General features: G+C 34.5%; 2 protein-coding genes across 5 annotated transcripts in view; one reads left to right on the top strand and one right to left on the bottom strand.

Moving 5' to 3' along the window:
- LOC119068645 (proton channel OtopLc) overlaps positions 1 to 6,575 on the top strand; it is a 41,126-nt gene extending 34,551 nt beyond the window's left edge. For all 4 annotated transcript variants that reach the window (XM_037172320.1, XM_037172319.1, XM_037172318.1 and 1 more), the window contains one exon: positions 1,043 to 6,575. In XM_037172320.1, coding sequence (XP_037028215.1) covers positions 1,043 to 1,183 — 141 coding nt within the window. In that variant the 3' untranslated portion in view covers positions 1,184 to 6,575. The remainder of the gene's footprint in view (positions 1 to 1,042) is intronic.
- Positions 6,576 to 13,599: 7,024 nt separating this feature from the next.
- On the bottom strand, positions 13,600 to 24,827 carry LOC119068937. Its single transcript, XM_037172802.1, has 2 exons — positions 24,709 to 24,827; positions 13,600 to 17,167 (listed from the first exon to the last, which is right to left on the bottom strand). Exons 1-2 carry the CDS (start codon positions 24,825 to 24,827, stop codon positions 13,600 to 13,602), a joined length of 3,687 nt encoding a protein of 1,228 aa, XP_037028697.1.
- Between the last annotated feature and the right edge of the window lie 917 nt (positions 24,828 to 25,744).

Here is a 25,744-nt window from a genome sequence, read left to right as displayed (position 1 = left end):
TGCATTTTCCATTGTTTAGCCTGTGTTGAATATCTGATTATTTAAAACGCAGCTTAATTGTCGATCCCATCAACGCAAAATAGTCCGTGTGTTTCCGCCTAATGAACTCATTGATTTCAATTTGTGAAAATGAAAAATCGGTCGAAAAGAGAAGTATTAACCTGTTACAGACGACAAACATAAAACCAGTATTAATATCGGGTCTATCACTTCCATCGATGAAATTATTTTAAATCTTGTACTTCAATTTTTTTAACATGCATTTTACCATATAAAGGACCATATTACCCGGAACTTGTCATTACTTTTATTGTCGTTATCGATAACAGATGAACAGCCTATGTGACAGGTTAATGAGTATTGGACCACTACCAGCATCAGTCTCATTTTACTTTAAATTTCTACTGTGAAATCAGTACAATCTTATTACAACTGTTTGCACCGGTGCCCTCATCATAATGCAGGAGCTCTATCGTATTAAAGTGGCATTATGGGAAACTACACAATCGAAAGTATAGATCATATTATGTTATTGCCTGAAAGTAGACTAGAAAGAGATTGAAATGAATATCTGAGTTTCTTCATTGTATTTTTGTAAATTTGGTTGTGAGCTTCGCTGATTTGTTTTCTCTATCAAAGTGTCCTAGACTTGTGTATAACTCCACCAATATGTCGGTATACAAGCAAGTCTTGTAAGGAACAAATTTACCATTTTTAAAGTGACGTTCATAGGGTACGTCTCCTTTTTAGAGACAGAGAAGAGTGCAATAAAGTCAGATTACTGTTATGAGATACAAAACGTTCAGCGACTCTAAACCCAGGAGGCATTCTTGTGTTGAGCATGCCATATTTTTAGGAATCTATTTCGTAAAAACTCCTTACAATTCCAAAATTTCCAGCTTCACAAATTAAGAAATTTTAGGAACCTTTTAAGCAATTTATCGAATTTTACAGAATTAAATTCTGGAAATTTTGAAAAGCGTTTGGTTCGCCTGTCGAATTGTTAATTTATAAAACTTTCTTTACTGTAAAAAAATCTCAGGTTCAACTTGATTTCTACGGAAACATTGCCTGGTCTCTCATTCAACGCGTCACTCTGCCATTATGCATTTTCCATCGATTCCACAGCGCTGTTACTCTAGCCGAAATATGGAAGACAACATACAAACCACGTTTAGAATAAATTTATACATTTAAGTAAGTGCATCAACCAAACGAAAACCAAAAAAACCAAACACACAAAAAAAATGTATATTTTGAATGAAAACGTATAAAATCCAATCTAATATATCTACCAATACAATATTCATTTATTGTGTAAGATGTCTACATTACGGCGTATCAGTTTAATTCGTTGGAATAAAGCACAAATGAGAACCCAATTTTTTTTTGAAACGAAAGAAATAGAACAAAACAAAGAGAAAAATGAAAATCAAAGTCCCATTTGATTCACTGAACCAAGAAATCAGGTAGACGTGCTTTACATGCATTTACTATCATAACCATTGATTTATTTAAGAAATTTCGACAGATGACCGGAAGATCACCACATTAAAATCATAGCAAAATGCACATTTTGTCTGATTGTAGTACTCGATGTAGTGTTTTAAGTCATTGGAAAATTAGGATTACAATCGCAAATGATTATTTATACTGTTGCCATATATATAATGCCAGATTAGGTGTTACCAGACCGTGAATGATATTTAACTCAACAATTTAATGTGGTGACAAATTTTGTCTGTCTAAATCGATGGATGGTCGGAATTTCTTGATTCGGATAATTCAAATGAAATTTTGAATAATTGTTTTTTCGCGCTTCTATTTCTCCAGCCCCGTGTTCTAACTTCTGACGTTAAGATGTTTAGTGAATAATAAAAAGAAAACGTTCATTAGTCGTTCGACTCGCATAGCGGGAGTGACATGATCAAATTATTGTGAAATTTTTAAATTTAAATGATAAAAAGGTATAATAAAAACAGTTTTCAGATATAATTATAAATAAAACAAAAAAATTAAATGAAGAAAAATGATTACAGCGATAATATAGTAGTAATATAAAGAAACAAAAGAACGGAAAAGCAGAACAGATATTATAAATGTGGATGAAAAAGAAAACACAATTTTATGAATGGTTTATGAAGTAAATGAAAAAAATTAAATTTAAAAAAAAATTCAAAATGAAGGAAGATAAAACTCACTACTGGTAGGTTATTTATTACAAAGATTTATAATAATCGATGCATAATATTTATCATCATACGGACCTTGGACCTGTTTCACTAAAAACAGAGAAAATCCTGCAATTAGTGGATCACTATAGGCAATCAATGGGTTAGCGAAGGGTGGCATGGTAATCAAGTGACCATAACACTTTTAACAATGTCGGAAAATTAGATATTCGGGTTGCGAAACGTTTGCATCAATATCATGAACAGACCATTCATCCGAAAGAGTCTGATTGGCACACAAAATGATAAGGAGAAAGTCTTTCAATTTTAACTAATCATAAGTTGCATTGAACATTTTGCTCGGAATATCATCGGAATGACGTCTGAAACGGTTTTTAATGATAGACTCGAACTCACTATCTCGAATGAAAAAAAAATTAATCAAAACTGAAAGACTTCTTACTGAATCACAAAAGAAAAATCGCGTTTTCATGTCAATACTAGCTGTATGTGCAACTTGATTATATTCATTTTTATCGATAGAACTTCGCCCTCCCCATTGTAGTCTGTCGAAGGTGGTGTTACTAACAACATAAGTATTTTTTCTGAGTACAACACGGAAGTAATTGATTACCTGAGTATGTTTACCGTTTTCACTTTACGCCGTTCAAATTATTTGGTCATTGTGAGAAACTTCCTTCTCGTCAATATACAAATATCTAAACGAGAACGTTTCTTATTCTGCTACGTGTTGCATTACGAAAGAGGAATACCAGTGATGCCACTTAGATATCCAAGCGAAATGAACATTTATTGGAGAAAAGTAAAAGTTTAAGGGAAAAAAATCGTCATTTCAAATTCAACTCTTATTCTCATCTATGTGTAGGTGTTAGTTTGTAGAGGACATAATTTATATATTAAAAAAAATATTAACAGAAATGATGCATTATAAGACAAAACGGGATAATACGATAAATTCTAGAAAAAAAAAAATTAAATAAGAAAGAAAAAAACATCACAATTTTAAGAGGTAATTATGAACTCAGAATAATTAAAAAGAAAAATTGAAAAAAAAATTACAAATTTAATTTACAAAAACAAACACAATCAGTGAAAAACCGACATGTTCATTTTCGATATAAAAAACGACTAATTTTTCTAGTAAACGCGCACACAACTATAATTAAAAAATACACAAAACATGACCTGAATGGATTTACACCTCATAAACAAAAAAAATTAACAAAAATTTTACAATGGTGAAATAGACTTGCATTTTCACGTAAACAACCATGAGTATGAAAACCGCAAATATTGCAACCACAACCAATATAAATACTAACTACACACATATATAAGGTTAAAACTGTTGCGTTGACTGGGTTTATTCGAATTTATAACGAGAAACCGATAGATAAAATATTAAATGCTCGCGTGTTGGCATGTTCATATATACATTTAATATGGTTTTTAGACGTGAAGCATGACTAACAATTTTATAATATTGGAAATTCACTTGTTGAGTCGACACTGTTTTACCTTAAATAATTATTCAAATTAGTGGCTATACTCGCCGACAAAACATCAGGAATTTCGTTTTTATTTTTGGTTTATCTTCATTGTATCTGGTCTTACCAAAATTCGAAACATTTTTCTCGACTCCTTTTTTTATAAATAGAGAAAATGACCAATTTAGAATCACTGCAATCAAGTCAAATCGATCAAGTTCAGTTCTGCAATTACTTTGTATAATCTTGATCTCGTTTTGACGATTCGATGATAATATTTGAATGGTTAAGAGTGTGGGTAAATGAATTACATTTTAGGTAAAACGACTTTCTGTCGGTGACAATGAACGATATATAGTAAATTGTTGCTACGTTAGGGAGTAATCAGTACCAATGAAGTTGTGTTCAGTAACGGGATGAATGTTTCTAAGATGTTACAGAAATAATTAATAAATAATAGTACCCATCCGTTGAAGTAAATTATTGGTTTGACACGATACATTATATCTTATTGAATATTGAAAGTATATCAGTCAGTGTGTTGAAACCTTTCCTGTTACCAAATACTATCACCGATCAAGATTCCCTCTATTGTAGCGATTTTTATTTATTTTCGAACGTAGTTACCGTTCTAGAAATTCTAAGATCAGCAGCACCTGGGAAGTAATTAGTGGTTGTTTCGTTATACTATCATTTCGATCGTAAGGGCCAACATTACCGAATCGTACATCAACTTATATTATTATGTCACACACAAAACAAAACAAAAACCATCCATGACGACACACATTAGACACACATACACATCATCATCACACAATATTTAAATTTTATATTTCCGAAATGATGCTCATTTTAAAGCAAAAGTTGCTTTTCCTTGGACTGCAATTTTGTACTTTTTATCTACTTTTGTAATATTTTTATAAACCAATTTTAAGGGACAAAATGAAAATAAAAAAAATTTCAAACAGACGGTAAAAAAAATTAATTGCGAAATTTAAAATGAAATAAAAGAAATTTAAAATTTAAAAGAAAAAGAAACGATTTTGATGAGAATATTATAATCTTAAAAGTAAAATTAAATGGCTATATGAAGATTTAAATAAAACAGAAACAAATATTTATTAAAGAACCAGAAAAAGGTAGAGATGAGTTAAATAAAAAGTAAACCGAAAAAAGAATAAAAAAATTACTAAATAAAAACAAATAGAAAATAAATTTTAGTGACTAAACTTCCAATTTCAAAATTCAATTTACAAGACGAAAAAAATGTAATAGAAAAATGCAACTTAAATTTAAAAATGAAGAATCAAACATTTATGTGACCTGTATACAACATTTTGTATTTTTGAATAAAAGGAAAAGTTTAAAAAATGAATAATATTTTACTGCATCAAAAATATAGTTGAAATTTCAATCGCTTTATTCAAAACGTAAAAAAAATCTTTTCTTTTTCTTTTGTTAATACCATTTTTTTATGATAAATTGTATAAATTGGAGAGTCATAAGAAACCAATTATTAAAAACGAAAAAACATAGAAAAAAAATTGAAACCAATTTAGAAAATGGAAATTGGAATCCCACCAATTTACTCAAAACTATTAGAGAAAAAAAAATCATTTTCGTATTGTGGACCATTTTTTCGACAATGAAAATCATTTTATCATACGACGAAATCAAAGAATGATTTTTCTTTGTTCCGATTAATTTTCTATCGGAAAACCTCTCTTCATTAATCATTACGAAATCGGAAAGAAACGCTTTCCCATTTCATATCCATTATCGCTGGAACTGTATACCAGAAACAATATTATCGTCCGTAAATGAAGACCATATTTATTGTTTCAATGTTCCACCGATCACATTTCTATTTAACTTTTAAGATAGAACATGGCTTTTACTGTAAAATTAGTAAAACAAAAGAAAAAGAGAAACGAAAATGATTAAAAAGTTTTAACAATTTGAAGAAGAAATTTAAGGAAATTAAGTGAGAAAAATAATAAATCTGAAACAACACTGCCGAACTTCACTTGTACAATTTATTTTTCGAAACATGTTTGTCGATATACATTTACTAAATAACCTCCATACAAACTGCACACACACTCTACGGGGAATAATGATCGAGATGTCCGTTGCGTTGCGTTGTGATATTTTATAAGGACCAATACTTGCGTAAAATTTGTAGTGTCACATTTTGTTTATGTTTGCAACGTAAAGTTTTGTGGTACACATTTTCTTAAAGCGTACTGTTTGTTTCGATGTTTCTTGCAATTTTATGTAATTTCAATTGTTTATTGAACATTGACACCAGCAATAACGGTGGAGAATTCGAAGACATGGAATATATAGAAAAGCATAAGTCGGTACGCCGGTCACTGAAAATTCTAAATTGTATCAATATACTGGTCATCATTTCAATGTTTTACGCATTTATCGGTTTCTGCGCTAAAATAATAATCGATCTGTCATTAAAATAAAGAAATTGTGATTTTGTATCTGCGGATCTAATTTTATTTTTGTTTTCATGCGGACCGGACTTCTTATTAAATGATTTGTACGTGATTTACTGCCGCTACAGGCTATGGACATACATGTATGTGGGCCCAGATATCTTACATCTCCTGTACCATTGTTAGAAAATGACAAAAATAATGTTTCAGTCACAGGTTCAGGATACTTTTTTGGGTACAAAGTGCTTGCCCCATATTTACTGGACAGTACCTATCGAATGAGGCTTGTAGCCTGTAGCGTCAGTAAATCACGTGCAAAAAACACCCTTTTTCGACTTTTGGTGGAAGTTCCACAGCCAATAAAGAATATTAAAATTAAACGACTGCGATTTTCGACTATTGGGGCCAAGGGCAATCTGGGCATGTAAACAAAGCGTCGCTAATAGCTCCGACGGAGCCTGGTTCACTTTCAAAAAAAATCCCTCTTACTGAATTTGCTATTGATTTCCCAAAACTGGACGCGAAAAGATGACATAAAAGCAATAATAGAAATTGAATATCTACTTTAAAATAAATCCAAGATTAAAAATCTAATTTAGCTATTTTATCATGTCAATTTATCAAATACAATTAAAAATCTAACGAAACAAAAGTAAGTACCAACATAAACTTCAAATTTTTCGCGCGTCAAAATATGACAGTGGTCCTTAACGCATGAAATGAAAAAAACGTTGACGTACATCTCGATCATTATTCCCCGTAGAGTGTGTGTGCAGTTTGTATGGAGGTTATTTAACATTTACCATCGCTATGAATGTATTTTTTTTTACTACCTAGCACCAATGTCGTTAATTTGTCACCTTAATTCACATCGGTGTTTCTCGTTAGAGATTAATTAGATAAAGGACATGTGTAAAACACTACAAATTTTGGGGGGAGATTCACAAATTACATGTACATGACAAAGGAAGACACTCGACCTTTACATTTCCGAAATTTTCGATATTCTATGCTTTGTGAATGGCCCCTTAACCACACCATCGAGAAAATTATTTGCAAAAAGGAACGTAAATTCTGTTTTAGAACCATGTTGATGATGATCGACATTGGTTTTTTTTTATCGAATCAACCGCCAATTTGTCAATATCAACATGGTCTACGATTAGAACCGAAATGTTTTGTTTTTCTTCAGATACACTTTCTCACATTCTCGATTATTATATACACCCAACAGCTCTAGATGTTTAATCGCAGAAACAAAACCATTTTATTTTCAATCGAAATATAGTTACCACGATACGTACATATTGTACTTTATCTATACTAGAATGGTTTGATATAACATATATAATTACGCATTTCGTTCATTCTTTGTTTTCTAAACTTAGAAACGTGTTTCTTTGCAGAAATCGACGATTTAATTAAAGTTAATAATAAAATAGAGTTACTTAATTATCATAAATAACAAAAAAAATATTATTAATAATTTATAAATTTGCAATAAAAAATTATTTATTTTCTTTAGTATTACAACTAAGTTTATTTTTAAATCCAACAAAACAAAAAAAGAATGGAAAGAATAAAAGAAAGATAAGAAAACTTTAATCATAAATTCTTTGTATAACTGTGTGTTTATAAAAAAAATTACAACAAAATATGGATTATTAACAAAAACAAAAGATTAATAATTGAACTAAAACTATATTTAAAAATTATATATATATACTTACAAGAAATAAAAAAAGATAAAAACTAAAAAAATTTAAATATCAAACAAAAAAAACACTAAAATTTGAAATAACTTTAAAAAAAATATTAAATTGTGAATTCATTGTACCGGTATATTTATTGTACAAAAATAAAAAGTACTTAAAATATATGCTAAAATACGTTAAACAATAATCGGGTCTCATTTTTCTCGGAATTTTGATGCCAACGGTATACGATGAAATATTCCCTTCAAATCCCTCCAATAATAATGTAAATTGATCTCCGCCCCTGATTTTAGTCTCCTTTTTAATGATATTTTCGTGACATAAAATTATTGCCTTTGAAGTACAGTCGGTTGGGGTTATTTTTGTTTTGTTCTTGTTTTTATTTCTTACACAAATTTCACAAGTCAGGTAGTTAAAGATTGGTGAAAAAGAGAAGAAAATACAAAACAGAAAATAGAAACGAAATGAAGGAGAAAAAATTTACAAATTATCAAAGATCTAAACCAGCCAGCCAAACAAGAGATTGATCTTTAAATTTTTTTATTTCTCTGAGCTGACCTCGGTACGATAATATTGGGCAATCGGCGAGGATGTGGTCAGTTGTTTGTTGCGGATTTCCACAGATACAGCTTGGATCGTCAGTTTGGTTCCACTTGAACATCATGTCGTACCATTTTCCATGGCCGGTTCTCAGACGGTTTAAATTTCGTATTGTCTTACGAGAAATAGAAAATTCTATGTCGATGTTCTGAGGTGAATTGAAGTCGTATATGGCACTGTGATAACCACTTTCATCAAGCCTTCCTCAATGTGATTTGTTCCGAGCAGCTTCGACCCTATAGAGCGAGATGTAGCCTCCGGGAAAGATGTATGGATGGCGTAGAAAAGATTCGCGAAAGTTGGGCATCCGAAAAAATGCGTCTACTACATATATCTCTCATTAATTTTAGATGGTTTGTTGGAGCAACTCTTAACAGTTCACGATATGCCGAAAATTTGTTCGAAAAGCTACGCGGTACTCAAAATTAGTCGGTGATGAATTTATGAAACTGCAAATGGGGCTGGGTATGGATTTTAAAGTTATAGAAATCGCTGGAACTAATGGATGCCCAGCCAATTCTATTGAAGCAAGGTCAAGTTAGGATTCTTCAACTTGAACTTCTAGACCATAGATAGTCACTTTGCCACAATCATCCCTGTATAGAGAGATTGTTAAAATAATTGAAGTAGAAGATTTTGCATAAAATTGGTCGAACGTATTCATCCATCAAAAAAAAACTGACTGCTGACTGACATCTATGACCATCTTGCAAAAGAAGATTATCTGCTGTCACAGTCCCTACTAACAAAATGCAAAAATAAAATTCAATAAAACGATAGGGTATAAAGAGTTAAATCGTTAAATGATCAAGATGTAATCACGCTAATTGATATTTTCACACTTTACATTATGCTGTATCTTCATCACTTCTGGATATATAGTGCATAACAGTTTACGTAGTCATTTCAAATTGCACGAATAATACGATGACTTCTTGTTACTCATTGTAATGACTACCACTATACGAACAGGCAGATATATCGCACGTTCGTATGGTGGACTTGGTAGACCTGCATTGCATATGGATAACTGCATGAATATTTATAATTAAATGTGCGTTATTTGCAACCAAACGGTCCAAGAAAGTAATTTATGAAATTATTAAGCGCTGTGTAGAGTGAGAGAGAGAACCCTGAGGTGAAACTGATTTATTTTATAAAGTTTTTCATCGATAACAGACAGTGACATATGCGAAATTTACTGAAGATTTTAAAGTGTGATGACGGACGGTTACGAACATTGCTTCTTTTTATTAATCGTGGAGCACAAGTTCAATTGAAATATGATTACGATGAAGGGAAATTGATTTTGAAATGGAAAGAAGCGTCGTAGCTTAGAATAATGTAATGCATTGTTAAAGTGGCCACCAGTGGGCATATATGAGATTCAGAAGGTGATAAAAAGACATTGGACTAACAACAACCAGAGCAAGCAGTTTATCACATAGTTAGTTATTAAAATCTTCAGAATATTGTTTTTTAAGAATTAACTAAGATTTGACGCTGATACCAAGCCTTTGCATTATACCTACTAATATGGGTTTATCAAATTAAATAAAAAGCCCAGACGTGCCGTGTGTTAAAAATGACTGTTAAAAGAAACAATACAGTCGAAGGCATAGATTCGGAGATAATACCGTAGGAAGTGGACAAACATCCAAAAATAATTGTATTTTTAAATCCCTTTATAAAACAGAATATTTCTACAAAAGTGATGCCAATATAACATAACTGCATAAGCCCATACTGTACTTTGTTAAAAACGAGTGTGAAAATAAAGAGTACAATAATTGACGGCATAACACTGCAGAAAGCAAACATCCAAAAAGAGTAAATAAGTCAGAGGTTCCGAGTCTTCAGCTTTGATACAAACCAAATAGTATGGCGCCATCTCATTTCATTCGAATGAAACGCTTGTGGTTATTCTTAATATTATTATGTTATCCTTAACGGCAATAGAAATTCGAACATCGCAGTTAGCCACTATAGAAATATAGCCAAAACAAAATATCCGTCGTGTTAGAAAAATTGTGTTTTTAACAAAACAAAACCTAACTTCGAAGTAGTGAGACCAAATTTGTATTATAATAGTGTGATCATTCGTTTAAACATAGCTAATTGTGCGTCACTGTTGTTGCATTAACAGAAAGTGTACATATCGTGAAATTTTGTTTTGCCTTGCAGAAGTAAATTAAACGCGAAAAATCAATGTCGAAATCAATTAAATTACTAAATGTGAAAGCAAAGTTCTGATAGTTAAGGTTCAAATCAATTATTCGTGACGTGAGTTTATGTTTTCATTCCTTGGTTTGGCGTATGTACCTAAACATGGCCTATTTTTCTTCATTTTTTGGTAGTGTGTCTGAACTGAACGCTCAGAGCCTCATTGAGAAAGACCCAATCTCAATCCAAATCTTATAACTCGCTGATGACAATGTATTATTCCATTGTTTTATTTTCTGCGGAATTTACAAGGTTCTTAAGGAGCGTTGATGTAAGTTCATAAAATACAATCGTTTCTTATTCTCCATCTCACTCCCGATTATAGAGCTGAAGCAGGTCCTCACTTCCATTAAAGTTGTTCTGATTTTTACTGAATTTATAGTATTTTTGATGTGATTGCAGGTTCAGGGATTCCACGCAAAATTTCAAATAAAAAAGTGGAAAAGTGAGTAAAAATAACGAAAATAGTTGCTAGAAATAGTTGAGTTTCTGGTAAAAAAAGTGAGTTTTTATGAAAGTTTGAACCCTATTTTACGCGAAGTCAAAGATAATTTTACTAGTAAGTTTTTCCTGGATGAAACAATAACTGATTAGAATTGCAGATAACTTTATTTTAACGCAATAAGTGTTACCGACTTGGCAAAATATTTTCGAGTAAAGAAATCCAATGAATTTCAGACTTTTATCAAGCGTCGGAGATGAGGCAGGAGGATACGTCCAACTCATATGCTGACAGATCAGCGTTTACAAAAATGTGAAGCAGAAAAATTCGTTACTCAAAGACTACAAATTCGGTTAATATTGAACACAGATCGGTACATAGAATTGACTGATTTTTCTTGCATTTTTGTTACTGTCTTAAATACGTAGTAGATTTAAAATTTCTGGCGGAAATCGTAGAACATGTGCAGACGCCACGTGCGAGGCTAGGTCGACGGAATTTTCGTTTTCAGAATCTTTTTAAACCTCAGAACCTCTTTAAAAAATATCAAAAATGTTGATCAAAGTTTTTGGATGTTTTTTAAATTTACCTATAACTTCTAAGAGCCTGACTTAAAACTTATAGGCGGCTAACTTATAACTTCGACTAAGTCATTTGTGCAATCCTTTTAATAAAATTAAAAAGAGATGCACTATATAGTTTTCAACTCTTTCAGGGATTTCTCTATTCTCCTATGTATTGCATAGAAGATTTTCATCCTACTTGATAAGGATTCGAAAACGGCATATTAAAAGAAATTTAAATAAACTAACCATTTTCAGAGCTCAGGTAGTTTTTATAGTCGAGTTTTGGTGCCCGAACTTTAACTTTCACTTGATGTTTTTCAAGGTTACCTGGAAAACTTGTATGGATGTTTCAGTTTACCTGAAGTTTGACCTGAAGTTTGAACGAAACCATACTCTATTCAGGTCAGGTTCTTTTTCCTAGGTCGTTTACCTGTACAGATTTGAACGCTGTTGAGCCGGTTGACCAATTGGGAGCTATATTTTTCGCATTCAAAGCATAAAGGATGAAACCTTAGTTCCAAATATTCATACAAGGCGATAACTCAGCGGTGACACGTACGTTCATCTCAGAGAATACCAAAGTCGGAGAATACACTGGTAAAATGTCTTTGCTATGGACTATATCTTACTCTAGAAACTTTACGTAGAAATTTCCTAGAGCCGAAGGCGAAATTTTACAATGCTAACATGTTTTCTACTATATTTTAATTGATTTTAGAAAAAGTGAGTAAAGGGTCTGAAAATAGTTGAAAAAAGTGAGAAATCAAGCAAATAGTTTCTCACTTTTTCAGATGTTGAAAATAGTTGAAAAAAGTGAGTGCGTGGAATCCCTGCGAGGTAGATTTTTTATTATTTCAAAGTTCTCCAACCTTTTACTTATCCTAAAACTCGTATACTCCGATCACTTTCACGCAGTTTTCTTATTTGATTTTCTGTTTTATATGAAACAGTTTCGAGATAAAATCATTTCGTCAAATCATGCCTGCACGTTAGTAAGCAGGCGTGACGCAAGTCCACACTACAAAAAATGTAAAAAAAAAAAATTAGGGACTAAGGAACATATATACAGCAACTTTTTGACTTTTCCCCTTGGCTCCCACGACTCTTAAAGTATAATAATCGTATTCTGGGCGTCAAGACGAGTTCAACGAGCTATCACACGTTACATAAGGTTAAGATTTGGCCGAGATATTGCTATTCAAAATCTACATTTTTCTATGGGAATGGTCAGATTTGACGCAATTTTTTTAATATAAAGAATTGGTGTTAAAGTTACATTTTTGCGTATCGGAGCCGTGAGCGTCACCCTTTCTGATTGCTATATTTCGAGGCTTTGTTTGACCTCTTCTTCAGGCTATAAATAATATTGAAATACAAAAAATTGCAGTCAATAAAACGAACAATTCAAAAATTTTACGTTACTACAGAATTTTACCTAAAAATCACATCAATTTATTGTTGTTCTTATCATTTGAGCGGCTGATTTTTCGATTGCCCCGTTCGCTTCGTTCTTCCAATTTCCAATCATATTCGATGCAGTTAATGAGTGTGCTCACGTGAGTAAGGAAAAATGTTCTACGACATAACTGGAAATTGCCCCGTATTTCATGGCTGCCCAAATGATAGATTTGTGTAAAATTAGGAGTACAATTTGTGTACAATGTTACACTGATTACGTCACACTTCAATCAGTCTTTGATCAATTTTCTTTATTGATTTCCAAGACAGGTGTTTACAAATTTTTCTTTTAACTTTATACAAATAACATTTTCATTGAGTTCTTATCATACCACACTTACAATGAAAGTTCATTAAGCTCACAAATCGCTGTGTATAATATAAACGTACTCAACAGACCTACAATTGTTTAGCATTCGAAGTTTTCCGAGAGGAAGTAAATTGTGATTACGCTGAAAGTGAGCTAAAATACATTTGCCCAGAATCCAGGCTCCAGTTTAAGTAACGATTCAAGTGTGGTCTTCGTACAAAGTGTGTCTGGATGATCTTCGCCCAGCACGAATTTTTGTTTTTCGAAAACTTCTTCTAACATTTGAATGGCTTCATAATATTTGCCCAGACGGCTGTATAAGCTCGCTATTTTATACTTTGTAGTGAGTGTTTTGGGATGATCTGCTCCTAAAATGACTTTGCGTTTCTCAAAAATTTCTTCAAATAATTTCAGTGCCTCAGTATGCTTGCCTAAACTGCTGAGAGAATCGCAAATGTCAGACTTGGTAATGAGTGTGTTCGGGTGTTCCTCACCCAAAATGTCTACTTCTTTTAGTAAAATTTCTTGAAGTATTGCCAATGCCTCAGAATAATTCTTTAAATGATTGTACGTTTTGGCTTTTTCGCACTCGACAGTAAGAGTATCCAAATGATACTTGCCCAAGTCGGTACTTTTCGTCAAAATTTCCTCCAGCATTTCGAGTGCCTCGGAATACTTGCCCAGTTTATTGTACGATATAGCTATTTCGTACTTAGTAGTTAGTGTGTCTGGATGATCAACACCTAAAGTGTGTTCACGTTTCCTTAAAATTTCTTGCAATATTTCGATTGCATCAGAATGTCTGCCTAACTCGATATATGAAATGGCTATGTTAGACTTGGTGGAAAATGTGCTTGGATGATCTTCACCCAAAATGGCTATGTGTTTTTCTAAAATTTCCTCAAACATTTTCAGGGCTTCAGAATATTTACCCAGATCACTGTATGAACCAGCTATTTTCGTCTTACTGGAAAGTGTATCTGGGTGATCAGATCCTAGGATGTTGTCACGTATCTCGAAAACTTCAACAAATATGGCGAGTGCCTCAGCATATTTCCCCAATTGTCGGTATGAATTCCCTATATTGTTCTTAATAGTGAGTGTATCTGGATGATCATCACCTAAATTTGATTTGCATTGTTGAAAGACTTCTTCGAGCATCTTCAATGCCTCAGAATATTTGCCAGATTGATTGTACAAATTAGCTATGTTGCATTTGGTAAAAAATATGTGATCATGATCCTCGCTGAAACTGAGCCTCAGTTTATCCAAAACTTCTTCAAACATTTTGAGTGACTCGGAATATTTGCCGCATTTATTATACAAATCAGCTATGTTGTACTTAGTAATGACCGTATCTGGATGATCTACTCCTAAGACAATTTTACTTTTGTCTAAAACTTCACCAAGTATTTCAAGTCCTTCCGCATATTTGCCAAGATTATTGTACGAGTTAGCTATCTCCGACTTAGTAAAAAGTGTGTTCGGATGATCGTCCCCTAACACGACCTTTTGTTTTTCGAAAATCTCTTCGAAAGCTCTGAGTGCGTCAGAGTATTTCCCCAGATTACTACACAATTTAGCTATTTCCGACTGAGTGAAGAGCGTGTTACGATGACTCTCACCCAAAACGATCTTTTGTGTATCTAAGACATCTTCAAACATTTCCAATGCTTCAGCATATTTACCGAGACTACTGTAACAACTGGCTATTTTCGATCTACTGTTAAGTGTGTTCGGATGGTCTGCTCCTAAAATGGATTTCTCTTTTTCTAGCACATCTTCAAATATTACGAGTGCATCAGAGTATGAACCTAAATTGATTTTCAAATTTGCTATTTCGTACCTAGTGGAAAGTGTGTTTGGATGATGTTCGACCAAAACGACTTTTTGCTTTTCATAAACTTCTTCAAACACTTCGAGTGCTCCAGAATAGTCACCTAAATTTCTGTACAAATTAGCCAAATTGTACTTCGTATTGAGAGTATCTGGATGATCAACACCTAAACTGGTCTCGCGTTTCTCCAAAACTTCTTCGAACATTTTTAATGCCTCTGAATGTTTACCTGATTGGCTGAACGATTCCGCTATTTCGTACTTGAGTGTTAGTATATCTGGATGATCTACTTCTGCAACTAGTTTCTGTTTTTCCATGACCTCTTCAAACAACTCAATTGCCTCAGAGTATTTTCCCAAATTTCTGTACACAATACCTAGGCTAGACTTAATAAAAAGTGTGTTCGGATGGCTCTCACCCAGAATGATTTTTCCTTTATCCAAAGCTTCCGCAAACATTTCAAGTGCTTCAGAATATTTACCCAGATTGCTGTAGGATTTGGCACACATGGATTTAGCACTTATCGTGTGCAAGTGTTCATCTCCCAATATTTTCGTCAACGATGGTAACGTTTCAATTCCAAAGGTTTCAGCTCGAAGGTAGTTCCCAACATCGTTCAAACTTTCAAAAATCGCAACGGGAAATGCGCTGAATTCTCTGATGAGCAGGTCGAACTTCAATGCCCAAACAAAAACGGATGCGCCGTGCTCGTTACAACATTTGTGAGGTTTTTCGCTTGCATTCATATCTGCAATTAGTTGCAGAGCTTCTCGCAGAGTTGCTTCTTCCACACATGTAACTTTCTCCAATTGGATCTGAATTACATGCTGCACTAATCTGTGGATGCTCAAGACACTCTGTCTTTCATAACTGTCGATCATCGAGTAGTTGATAAGGAGTCCTACAGCTGATTTCACGTCACTCTGACTTATGTTCTGTCCGTTTGTCGAATGTTTGAGGTTGAAGAAGATTTCTCTGAGAATACGAACCGGGTCGAAGTAGGCGATTATGCGTAGAATCTTTATTGCGATATTTCCATCTGTTCCACATTTTTCAATTGCGTTCATTGTGACTTCCCAAGTTGTCAACGTTGTTTCTGTGTATTCATTCAAGACATCTTTTTGGAAGAATGTGGAGTTCAAAATTTGCTCTCGACGAGAGTTATACTCGTTTATGTAGTCGATGATCTCGAAATTTTCTTGTTTTCTATGGTATTTTATATGGGAGGTGGCCTGTCGCAAAGCTATGGGGAAGTTTTGCAACATTACCACCAACTTTTTCTTATCTTCCAGTGAATCATTTTGTTCTGAGTTATTCAATTTGTAGGAAACATATTCGAGAGCATCTTCCATGCTAAATAAGTCCAATTTAATGAGCTTTATTGAATCACCCCAATCTTGAATACGTGACGTTATCACAATGTGCGGTGCAACGCCTAATGTTCCCATCCGTAAAACCTCTGTGGTGTTTTCACTGCGGTCAACATTATCGAAAACAATCAAAGTTGACGACTTGGCCAGCTTACTGAACACTTCGTGAGTTAACGAATTGAAATCCTTTTCTTTTCGATTGATGTTCACCGCCGATATGTTGAGGAAATTTACTGCCAATTTTTTTAATTCAGTCTCAATTGAACCGCGATCTTGTGAGTTGATGCAAATTACGTTGTGGTAGAACTTTTGGTTTAGCTCAATAAATTTTTTCACAAGTTGAGTCTTTCCGATGCCACCCAATCCCGAAACGACAACTATGGCTGATTTGCCGCGTTCACATTCAACTGTTTCTCTTTTCAGCAGGTCTAGTTCAGTTCGTCGTCCAACAAAATCTGCGACTGGTTTCTCATATCCGAAACAAAGCGGTCCTTGTTCAGTAGTAGAATGTACACTGCAATAGAGAGTAAAATTGTACTTCCGAAACAACCGTTTGAAAAAGTGTGAGTGTTTATCATTCGACCAAGGGGTACACATTGAATGTAGCAGTTCGAGAACCTATCCTCATTTTTTCGAAATCACTAGTAAATCAATTTTTAGGACGTCGGGATCCGGAGCTGTTCACAATTTAAGTGTAAATGGGACTAACATTGGAGCGAGAGAGATGAAACGATGCCACACATTTATGTCTCACTTGCATCAGTGCATTTCCATTTAACTTACAATAGGAATAGATCAGAACGAAAAAACACCGATAGATACTCGAATTTTAGGTGTAGAGTTTACTTTGAGATCTCACTGATCGAGTACAAACGAATTTCGTATTTTTCCAGAAGTTTGCTCATTACCGCCGTCCGTCATTTCAAAAGGTTGTTAAAGTCACGTGAAAATCGACACATTGATAAAAATGATTAACGATTTCGTTGAATTAAATTGAATTGAAATAAAAACTCACTAATTAATGTTGGTCACGTTTCCTCCGATAGTTCCGGCAACAACAACACTTCCCTGATTTTTAAAATAATTTTCCATATTCTTTCAGCACATTATTTATCCAAGAAATAAAAGTAGTGGCGAGAAACGAAAAAAAATGATTCGATTCCACTCTTCGTATGCGTTGCGCAGAAATTACACATTTTGATTGATAAAATATTGGTGAGCTCAGTCTAATCAGCTTTTCTAAAGTAAAAAGAATGTAAAGGGGCCCCGTACGAATAGTATTCATAAAATAGCTGACTTTTTGTAAAAAGTTTGATAATGCACTGAAAACTCATCTCAAAACTATTTCCTAAAATTGCTTACAGCAATATTAAAATTCCAGTCCATAAATGAATGCCTGAATCATTTCCAACACTTACGTCATCAATTGAAAATCGGTTTTGCGCCGAATTTGCTCTCACTTTAATTTCATTTGAATTCATTCTTTGAAGTCAACTGCTCCTAGAATGTTATGACGGGAAAAAACTTTTAACAGGGCAGACTAGGTTACCATACCGTACCACACGATACCACACTAAAAAGCAGTTTTTTGGGATTGAGTTTTAGTTTTCTCGTAATGACTGAATGTTGAACGATTGTTTTTATTTTTCATACATCAATTGGATAATCCTGAACCAAATTGCGGGAAAAAAATTAATAAATGCGTAGGAATTATTTTTAAACTCATTAATAATGTGCGATATCGTGTGGTACGGTATGGTAACCTAGTCTGCCTTTACTCTGTGAATCCTAACTTTCGATCTCGTTATCCGATTTTGACCATTTTTTTCTTTTCCTGTAGTTTTCATTATCTATGGTCACGTCATAGTAAACCCAGGCAGTAGCGCTTGATTCGACGAGTGACTTGACTGATCTAGTTGTCGAATGTTTTTTTGAAGTAAAATGAAGAACTTACGTCGGTGTTCATTCGAATTCATTTTCATATGTCCCTCATTTTGACATTAGCAAAATCAACTGTTCCTGCCTGGGTTTACTATGCCGTTAGCATTTGTGATTAAAAAACGAAAAAAAAGATATATCAAAATTGGGTTCGTTTTACTCAAATTTTACTGTACGTCCAGAAACACGTATCATCTGTTGAACGCAACAGTATTTCTTATTCTCTTGAAATTATCAAATTATCAAACGCTGATAAAAGCTGAACTGATAAACTTACACATGTCCAATCTGTTTGCGATTATGAAGTGTTGATAATTTAATGCCATGCGAATTGAACCGAGGAGCTAGCGCTAATCAAATAATCGACTCCGCTTTTCATACATAGCATTATCAATTTTCATTCAAGGAAGAACGACGTAGAAGATTTGCAGAATGACTTCATGGCAAACCGTTTCCCGTGCCTAAATTGCTTGTCGATTTTCATTGTACACCGTAGACATACATTAGATAAGGAAAATTTTGCAATCGTTTTGCACTTGAATCCTCAGATAACCAGTTTCACTTATTGTTTGACGCAAGAAATTTACTTTTTAGGATTTAGATGAACATTTCGAAAACTTGTAAAGTTTGCGTTTTGTTTGCACATAGATGGAAATTCGATTGCGAAGTTCAAGAAATCAGTAACCACGAACCAATAATTTTGTGAAGTAATGAAACCAGTTTACGACTGGAAATATTGAAAAATTGTAAGAAATGCGTCCTATTCATCGGACATTTTCTGAAAGAACTAGGTATAACTGAAATCAAAGATCATGCCTGCACGTTAGTAAGCAGGCGTGACGCAAGTCCACACTACAAAAAATTTATAAAACAATGCATCAGAATAGTCGGAGCGTTTGCTGCGACCTAGCCCCGTACGACCCGTAATCCTATTTTGTCCGCAACCATAATACGTCCGTAGCCCTAATAAGCCCGGAACCCTAATACGTCTACAACCCTCTAATGCGTATGTTACCAAAATGCAAGTCAAGTTGGGCATGGTCAAATTTACTGAAAGTGTTCGTTTTTAAAATTGCGCATAGCGCAATTACGAATGCCCGTACGAAGTACCTCTCAAACAAAACCAACAATTTACGACATTATTTTAGAAACCCAAAATTTTTTGCCAACTTTCCATTGGGTATTCAATTACCTCTCAAATAAAACAAAAATTAGCAAAATCGGATGAGATTTACTCGATTTATGTGCAAAAAACACTTAGGGCCGAGTAGCGGCCTTAGACCATGGGCCCAAATTTAAAACTTTTTTTTCCACCATTCTATTCGGCATTCAATTATCTCTCAAATGAAACAAAAACTAGCAAAATCGGATGAGATTTACTCGATTTATGTGCAAAAAACACTTAGGGCCTAGTAGCGGCCTTAGTCCAAGGGACCAAATTTGAAACGTTTTTCGACACGTTCTTTTCGGTATTCAATTACCTTCCATAAAAAACTAAATCTTGCAAAATCGGATGAGATTTACTCGATTTATGTGCAAAAAGCACTTAGGGCCGAGTAACGACCTTTGAGCCCTCCCAACAAGCCCGCGTTGCATCTTACCCAAAAAAAAAGTTCAGCAACTTTGTTCTACTCGTCAATACCTTTCATTTGATATATCACAAGCAGCTATTGCGTGCGTATTTCGGTAGATATCGTCGAAAGATTGAAAAACACCTATAGGGCCCTAGCTCTGGAAGGGCCGACCCTACCATGTCCATTTTCGAACTTGACCTTACTTTTGTCGATACCAATCGGGGAAAAAAAGAATTTTGAAAAAAGGTTGTGATTTACTCAAGCTAGAGGGGTCACAGACGGACGGACGGACGGACGGACATTTTTTAGCCCCGTACGAAGTACTGGGGGCTTATAAGATTAATATGCCGTTTGTAACACGTCGAATTGGAAGCAGACAGTAAGGGCAAAGCATTTGGTTATGTTCATAGATGACGAATCCGCAATAAAAAAAATGTCCGTCCGTCCATCCGTCCGTCCGTCCGTCCGTCCGTCCGTCCGTCCGTCCGTCCGTCCGTCCGTCCGTCCATCCGTCCGTCCGTCCGTGACCCCTCTAGCTTGAGTAAATCACAACCTTTTTTCAAAATTCTTTTTTCCCCGATTGGTATCGACAAAAGTAAGGTCAAGTTCGAAAATGGGCATGGTAGGGTCGGCCCCTCCAGAGCTAGGGCCCTATAGGTGTTTTTCAGTCTTTCGACGATATCTACTGAAATACGCAATCAATAGCTGCTTGTGATATATCAAATGAAAGGTATTGACGAGTAGAACAAAGTTGCTGAACTTTTTTTTTGGGTAAGATGCAACGCGGGCTTGTTGGGAGGGCTCAAAGGTCGTTACTCGGCCCTAAGTGCTTTTTGCACATAAATCGAGTAAATCTCATCCGATTTTGCAAGATTTAGTTTTTTATGGAAGGTAATTGAATACCGAAAAGAACGTGTCGAAAAACGTTTCAAATTTGGTCCCTTGGACTAAGGCCGCTACTAGGCCCTAAGTGTTTTTTGCACATAAATCGAGTAAATCTCATCCGATTTTGCTAGTTTTTGTTTCATTTGAGAGATAATTGAATGCCGAATAGAATGGTGGAAAAAAAAGTTTTAAATTTGGGCCCATGGTCTAAGGCCGCTACTCGGCCCTAAGTGTTTTTTGCACATAAATCGAGTAAATCTCATCCGATTTTGCTAATTTTTGTTTTATTTGAGAGGTAATTGAATACCCAATGGAAAGTTGGCAAAAAATTTTGGGTTTCTAAAATAATGTCGTAAATTGTTGGTTTTGTTTGAGAGGTACTTCGTACGGGCATTCGTAATTGCGCTATGCGCAATTTTAAAAACGAACACTTTCAGTAAATTTGACCATGCCCAACTTGACTTGCATTTTGGTAAGAAAGGTATTGACGAGTAGAACAAAGTTGCTGAACATTGTTTTTGGGTAAGATGCAACGTGGGCTTGTTGGGAGGGCTCAAAGGTCGTTACTCGGCCCTAAGTGTTTTTTGCACATAAATCGAGTAAATCTCAACCGATTTTGCTAGTTTTTGTTTCATTTGAGAGATAATTGAATACCGAATAGAATGATGGCAAAAAATTTTGGGTTTCTAAAATAATGTCGTAAATTGTTGGTTTTATTTGAAAGGTACTTCGTACGGGCTTTCGTAATTGCGCTATGCGCAATTTTAAAAATGAACACTTTCAGTAAATTTGACCATGCTCAACTTGACATGCATTTTGGTAACAGACGCATTAGAGGGTTGTAGACGTATTAGGGTTCCGGGCTTATTAGGGCTACGGACGTATTATGGTTGCGGACGAAATAGGATTACGGGTTGTACGGGGCTAAGTCGCAGCAAACGCTCCGACTGTTCTGATGCCTTGTTTTATTGCGGATTCGTCATCTATGAACATAATCAAATGCTTTGCCCTTACTGTCTGCTTCCAATTCAACGTGTTACAAACGGCATATTAATCTTATAAGCCCCCAGTACTTCGTACGGGGCTAAAAAATTAGGGACTAAGGAACATATATACAGCAACTTTTTGACTTTTCCCCTTGGCTCCCACGACTCTTAAAGTATGATAATCGTATTCTGGGCGTCAATACGAGTTCAACGAGCTAACGCACGTTACATAAGGTTAAGATTTGGCCGAGATATTGCTATTCAAAATCTACATTTTTCTATGGGAATGGTCAGATTTGACCCATTCTGAAATTATGAATTTTACCAACCTTTGTAGGTTTGCTTGCTTGTGGAATTTATCTCGAGAACGGCGCCTACGATTTTGTTGAAATTTTGGGAGTAGTTTCTGGGCATGATTCTAAGACTTTTGGGTCGACATGATCTCGTTTAGGAGCTAGGGCTTTCGGAAGTTCCCTTACAAGCCCCATATATTTACATGTAAAATGAACGTGTTTCTCGATATGTTATGATATGAAGGTTATTTACTTTCAGTTTTGGAGTAGTAAATGGCCGTATGTGCAAAAACTGCAAAAATTTGGTCACTATCAGTTTTTAGATTTATGTCAGGAACTATGGCAGGTGGAAGGTTGGTTTCGTCGGCAAAGTCTCAGAGTTTTGGGAGTAGAATAGGGCAGTATGTACAAAAAGTGGAAAAATTTGGTCATTATCAATTTTTAGACTGATCTAGGGAACTGTGGCAGATGGAGGGTTGGTTTCTTCGGCAAAGTCTTAGAGTTTTGGGAGTAGAATAGGGCAGTATGTACAAAAAGTGGAAAAATTTGGTCACTATCAGTTTTTAGACTTATCTCGGGAACAGTGGCAGATGGAGAATTGGTGTCTTCGGCAAAGTCTCAGAGTTTTGGGAGTAGAATACGGGCGAAATGACCAAAACTGGAAAAGTGTTTCAAGTTTATGTTTTTTGACTTTTTTCGAAATGTGTTGAAGATGGAGAATTGTGGTCTTCGGCAGAGTCTCAGAGTTTTGGGAGTAGAATACGAGCAAAATGACCAAAACTGGAAAAGTGTTTCATTCATTCATTCATTTATTGTTCATTTTCAGTCGACTTAATACAAGCGGACTTAACTTAGGTATCACAGGTAGGACTAGGTACTGCCATTTGTGACGTAATTTTTTTAATATAAAGAATTAGTGTTAAAGTTAAATTTTTGCGTATCGGAGCCTTGAGTGTCACCCTTTCTGATATCAATACTTTTGTAAGTAAAGGACTTGCGTCACCCTTCCTCTTCTAAGAGGTTTTTGTCTGATTTTATTATTCCTGACTACATTCCCGCGTGAGCCTTTATTCACAAGCCGCTTAGTTAAATTTTCATCTAGTACGATCGGTCTGGATGAAAATTTGACTAATGAATATGAATATATATGAATATAGTCTCAATTTGACTCAATATAGACCCACATAAGTAAGAACCCGGACTAAATACTACAAAATGTGATTGAAGTGTTACATGGCGAGGCGATACATGGCGGTTTTAATCGACTTGAAATGAAGTCACGCTCAAAATCACATATTATGGGTCTTTGTTATCATAACCTGGAAAACCTGAAAAAACTTTATTGACGGTGAACCCACTGTTGATATTTTTGATCTTTTTACGCGCAAACATATTTCCTTGTAAGTGTACTCCCTTAAATCACGCATCTCGTCTGCACATAAAAATGATAGAGTTATTTGTAAAGAGAAGAAACGCGCACGACCACTTCGACTGTGAAGGCCGATAAATCAATCAAAAATTGAAACTATAATTTAAGTACCATGTCTACAGTCGGTTCATCTGCTTAATAATAAGAAGATTTTACTCTACATGTTTACCAACATATGTATCTAAATTAATAGACAACACCGCGTTAATTTCCATATAAAATTGCCAACGAAAACATGTGTGTGCCACGCCTCAAGCCAATTGATTTCAAATTAGTGTTAAATATAGCTAATCATAGTGATTAACAATCGTTTAGCTGAAAAATAAGAAAATAATAAAAGCGAGCAACTAGATATGGTTTATGGATTCGGTTTTGGGGTGCATGGCTGGTTATATTGAAGAGATGGATGATGGGCAATTGTTTCCGAAATAAAATGCCATCGGGGGTACTTACTACGTTTTAAATAAACGAACATATTTTCGGTTGTTATGCGTTTGTCTGAAGTTGAATTCGTTGTGCTGTATTAGAAATTGACTAAAATTGGAGGTCTTTATGGTTATGGATATTTATTGTCAAAAATTATTCAGACAGCAATAACATACCAACCACATATTTTGAAGGATAAAAGCAATAATTTAAAACAATTTAAAGGTAATTTGATACAGAACTGCACCAGAAGCGTTTCAGTGTTGTTGTTGTTTTTTTAATGTCTGCGCAAAATTAGCATTGAAATTTCAAATTAAAATTGCTACTTATTTATAGACGGTCAAGCGATTTTCAGGTCTTGCAGCAGGATAATTGAAGAATATCATTTTTACGATGTGTTTCGTTTATATAGCATTACTAAATAATACCGTAATTACATGAATTTGCATGACTTGCACTCAATTACTGTCCGATTTAATGTACTCGTTCGTTTTAAGGAACCGATATTTATCAATCATTCTTACCTTGGTTGTTGGCTGACACTTGTCGTACATCGAATTATATCAATTGAAATTGGTTTCATGCAATCGAAATTACTTGAAAGTTGATTGTAGTTGTGCATCGCCTTGAAGTATATCCTCATTTATGCAGTGATTGGAGTTATTATTTTTTGCACTGAAATCAGGGCTTTAAGCATTTTTGGCGTAACATTTCCATGTAAAGTTATCGTTGTCTTCATCATGCGGCTTCATTACAGTGTTTAAGTATCCTTTCTGCATGTCCTTACCGTTTCCGGTAGAAGTTAAGTAAGAAACTCTTGAACCATAGAGTAAACAATCTTTTAAAGGTAAATCTAACACAAATAGGGAAACAAATCCCGAGCCATCTGAATATTTTTGTTGTATTAAAGGACGCTAACGTAACTCAAACTAATTGATTTTTTATTCAGGGATACTATTACAATTTTGACGAGTACCATTTAATTTTAAAGCTGAATTAGTACTGCTGCATGGGTCTTCCAGACTGTACTCAATAATTTTGATAATTTTGATAACACCAAATCGTACTGATGAACCATACTTTATTGATACCACAAATGGTATTGATATCGCGGCGAGTTAACCACCTGATTCATAGTTCTTCTCAGCCTAAAATATTGTCCTAGCTAACACAACCCTACTAGAAGGCTCTCAAGAAATTTATTGACTTGACTTGACTCCTGTGCTATAAAGGAAGTCGGGAAAGCTTACATAAATTGGATTTTGTTTGTTTGATTTGCTTATTTAGAGACCGACCTGACTTGACTTCCGAAGTATGCAGATACAGATATCCTCTGAGGAAATCCAGGTGCTTAATTGATATCTCGCCTAAATGTAAGCTAGATATATTTACACAAATTCATTGTGTTTGGGCTACGTCATAGTATTCATTCAGTCTGTAAACTCGTTGCAGCCACCAAACACTCTGCAACTATCCAAATTATGAAGCTTGAGTGAACTTTAAAACGGTACCTCTGACTGTATCGCATAGTCAGAGGTCAGAGGCAGTGAAATTTTAGCA

The sequence above is a fragment of the Bradysia coprophila genome (assembly GCF_014529535.1).
Source record: "Bradysia coprophila strain Holo2 chromosome X unlocalized genomic scaffold, BU_Bcop_v1 contig_20, whole genome shotgun sequence".
NCBI lineage: Eukaryota > Metazoa > Arthropoda > Insecta > Diptera > Sciaridae > Bradysia > Bradysia coprophila.
The sequence above is the reverse complement of the archived record's forward strand: the minus strand, read 5'-3'. Positions and strand labels throughout refer to the sequence as shown.

What these genes read in the sequence shown, in the direction of transcription:
- LOC119068937 (XM_037172802.1), bottom strand. Translation starts at nt 24,827, where the DNA reads ATGAGGATATACTTCAAGGCGATGCACAACTACAATCAACTTTCAAGT. An exon ending in AGTGTCAGCCAACAACCAAG is followed by an intron (nt 17,168 to 24,708) that starts GTAAGAATGATT and finishes TCTCTATTGCAG; the next exon opens with TGTACATTCTACTACTGAAC.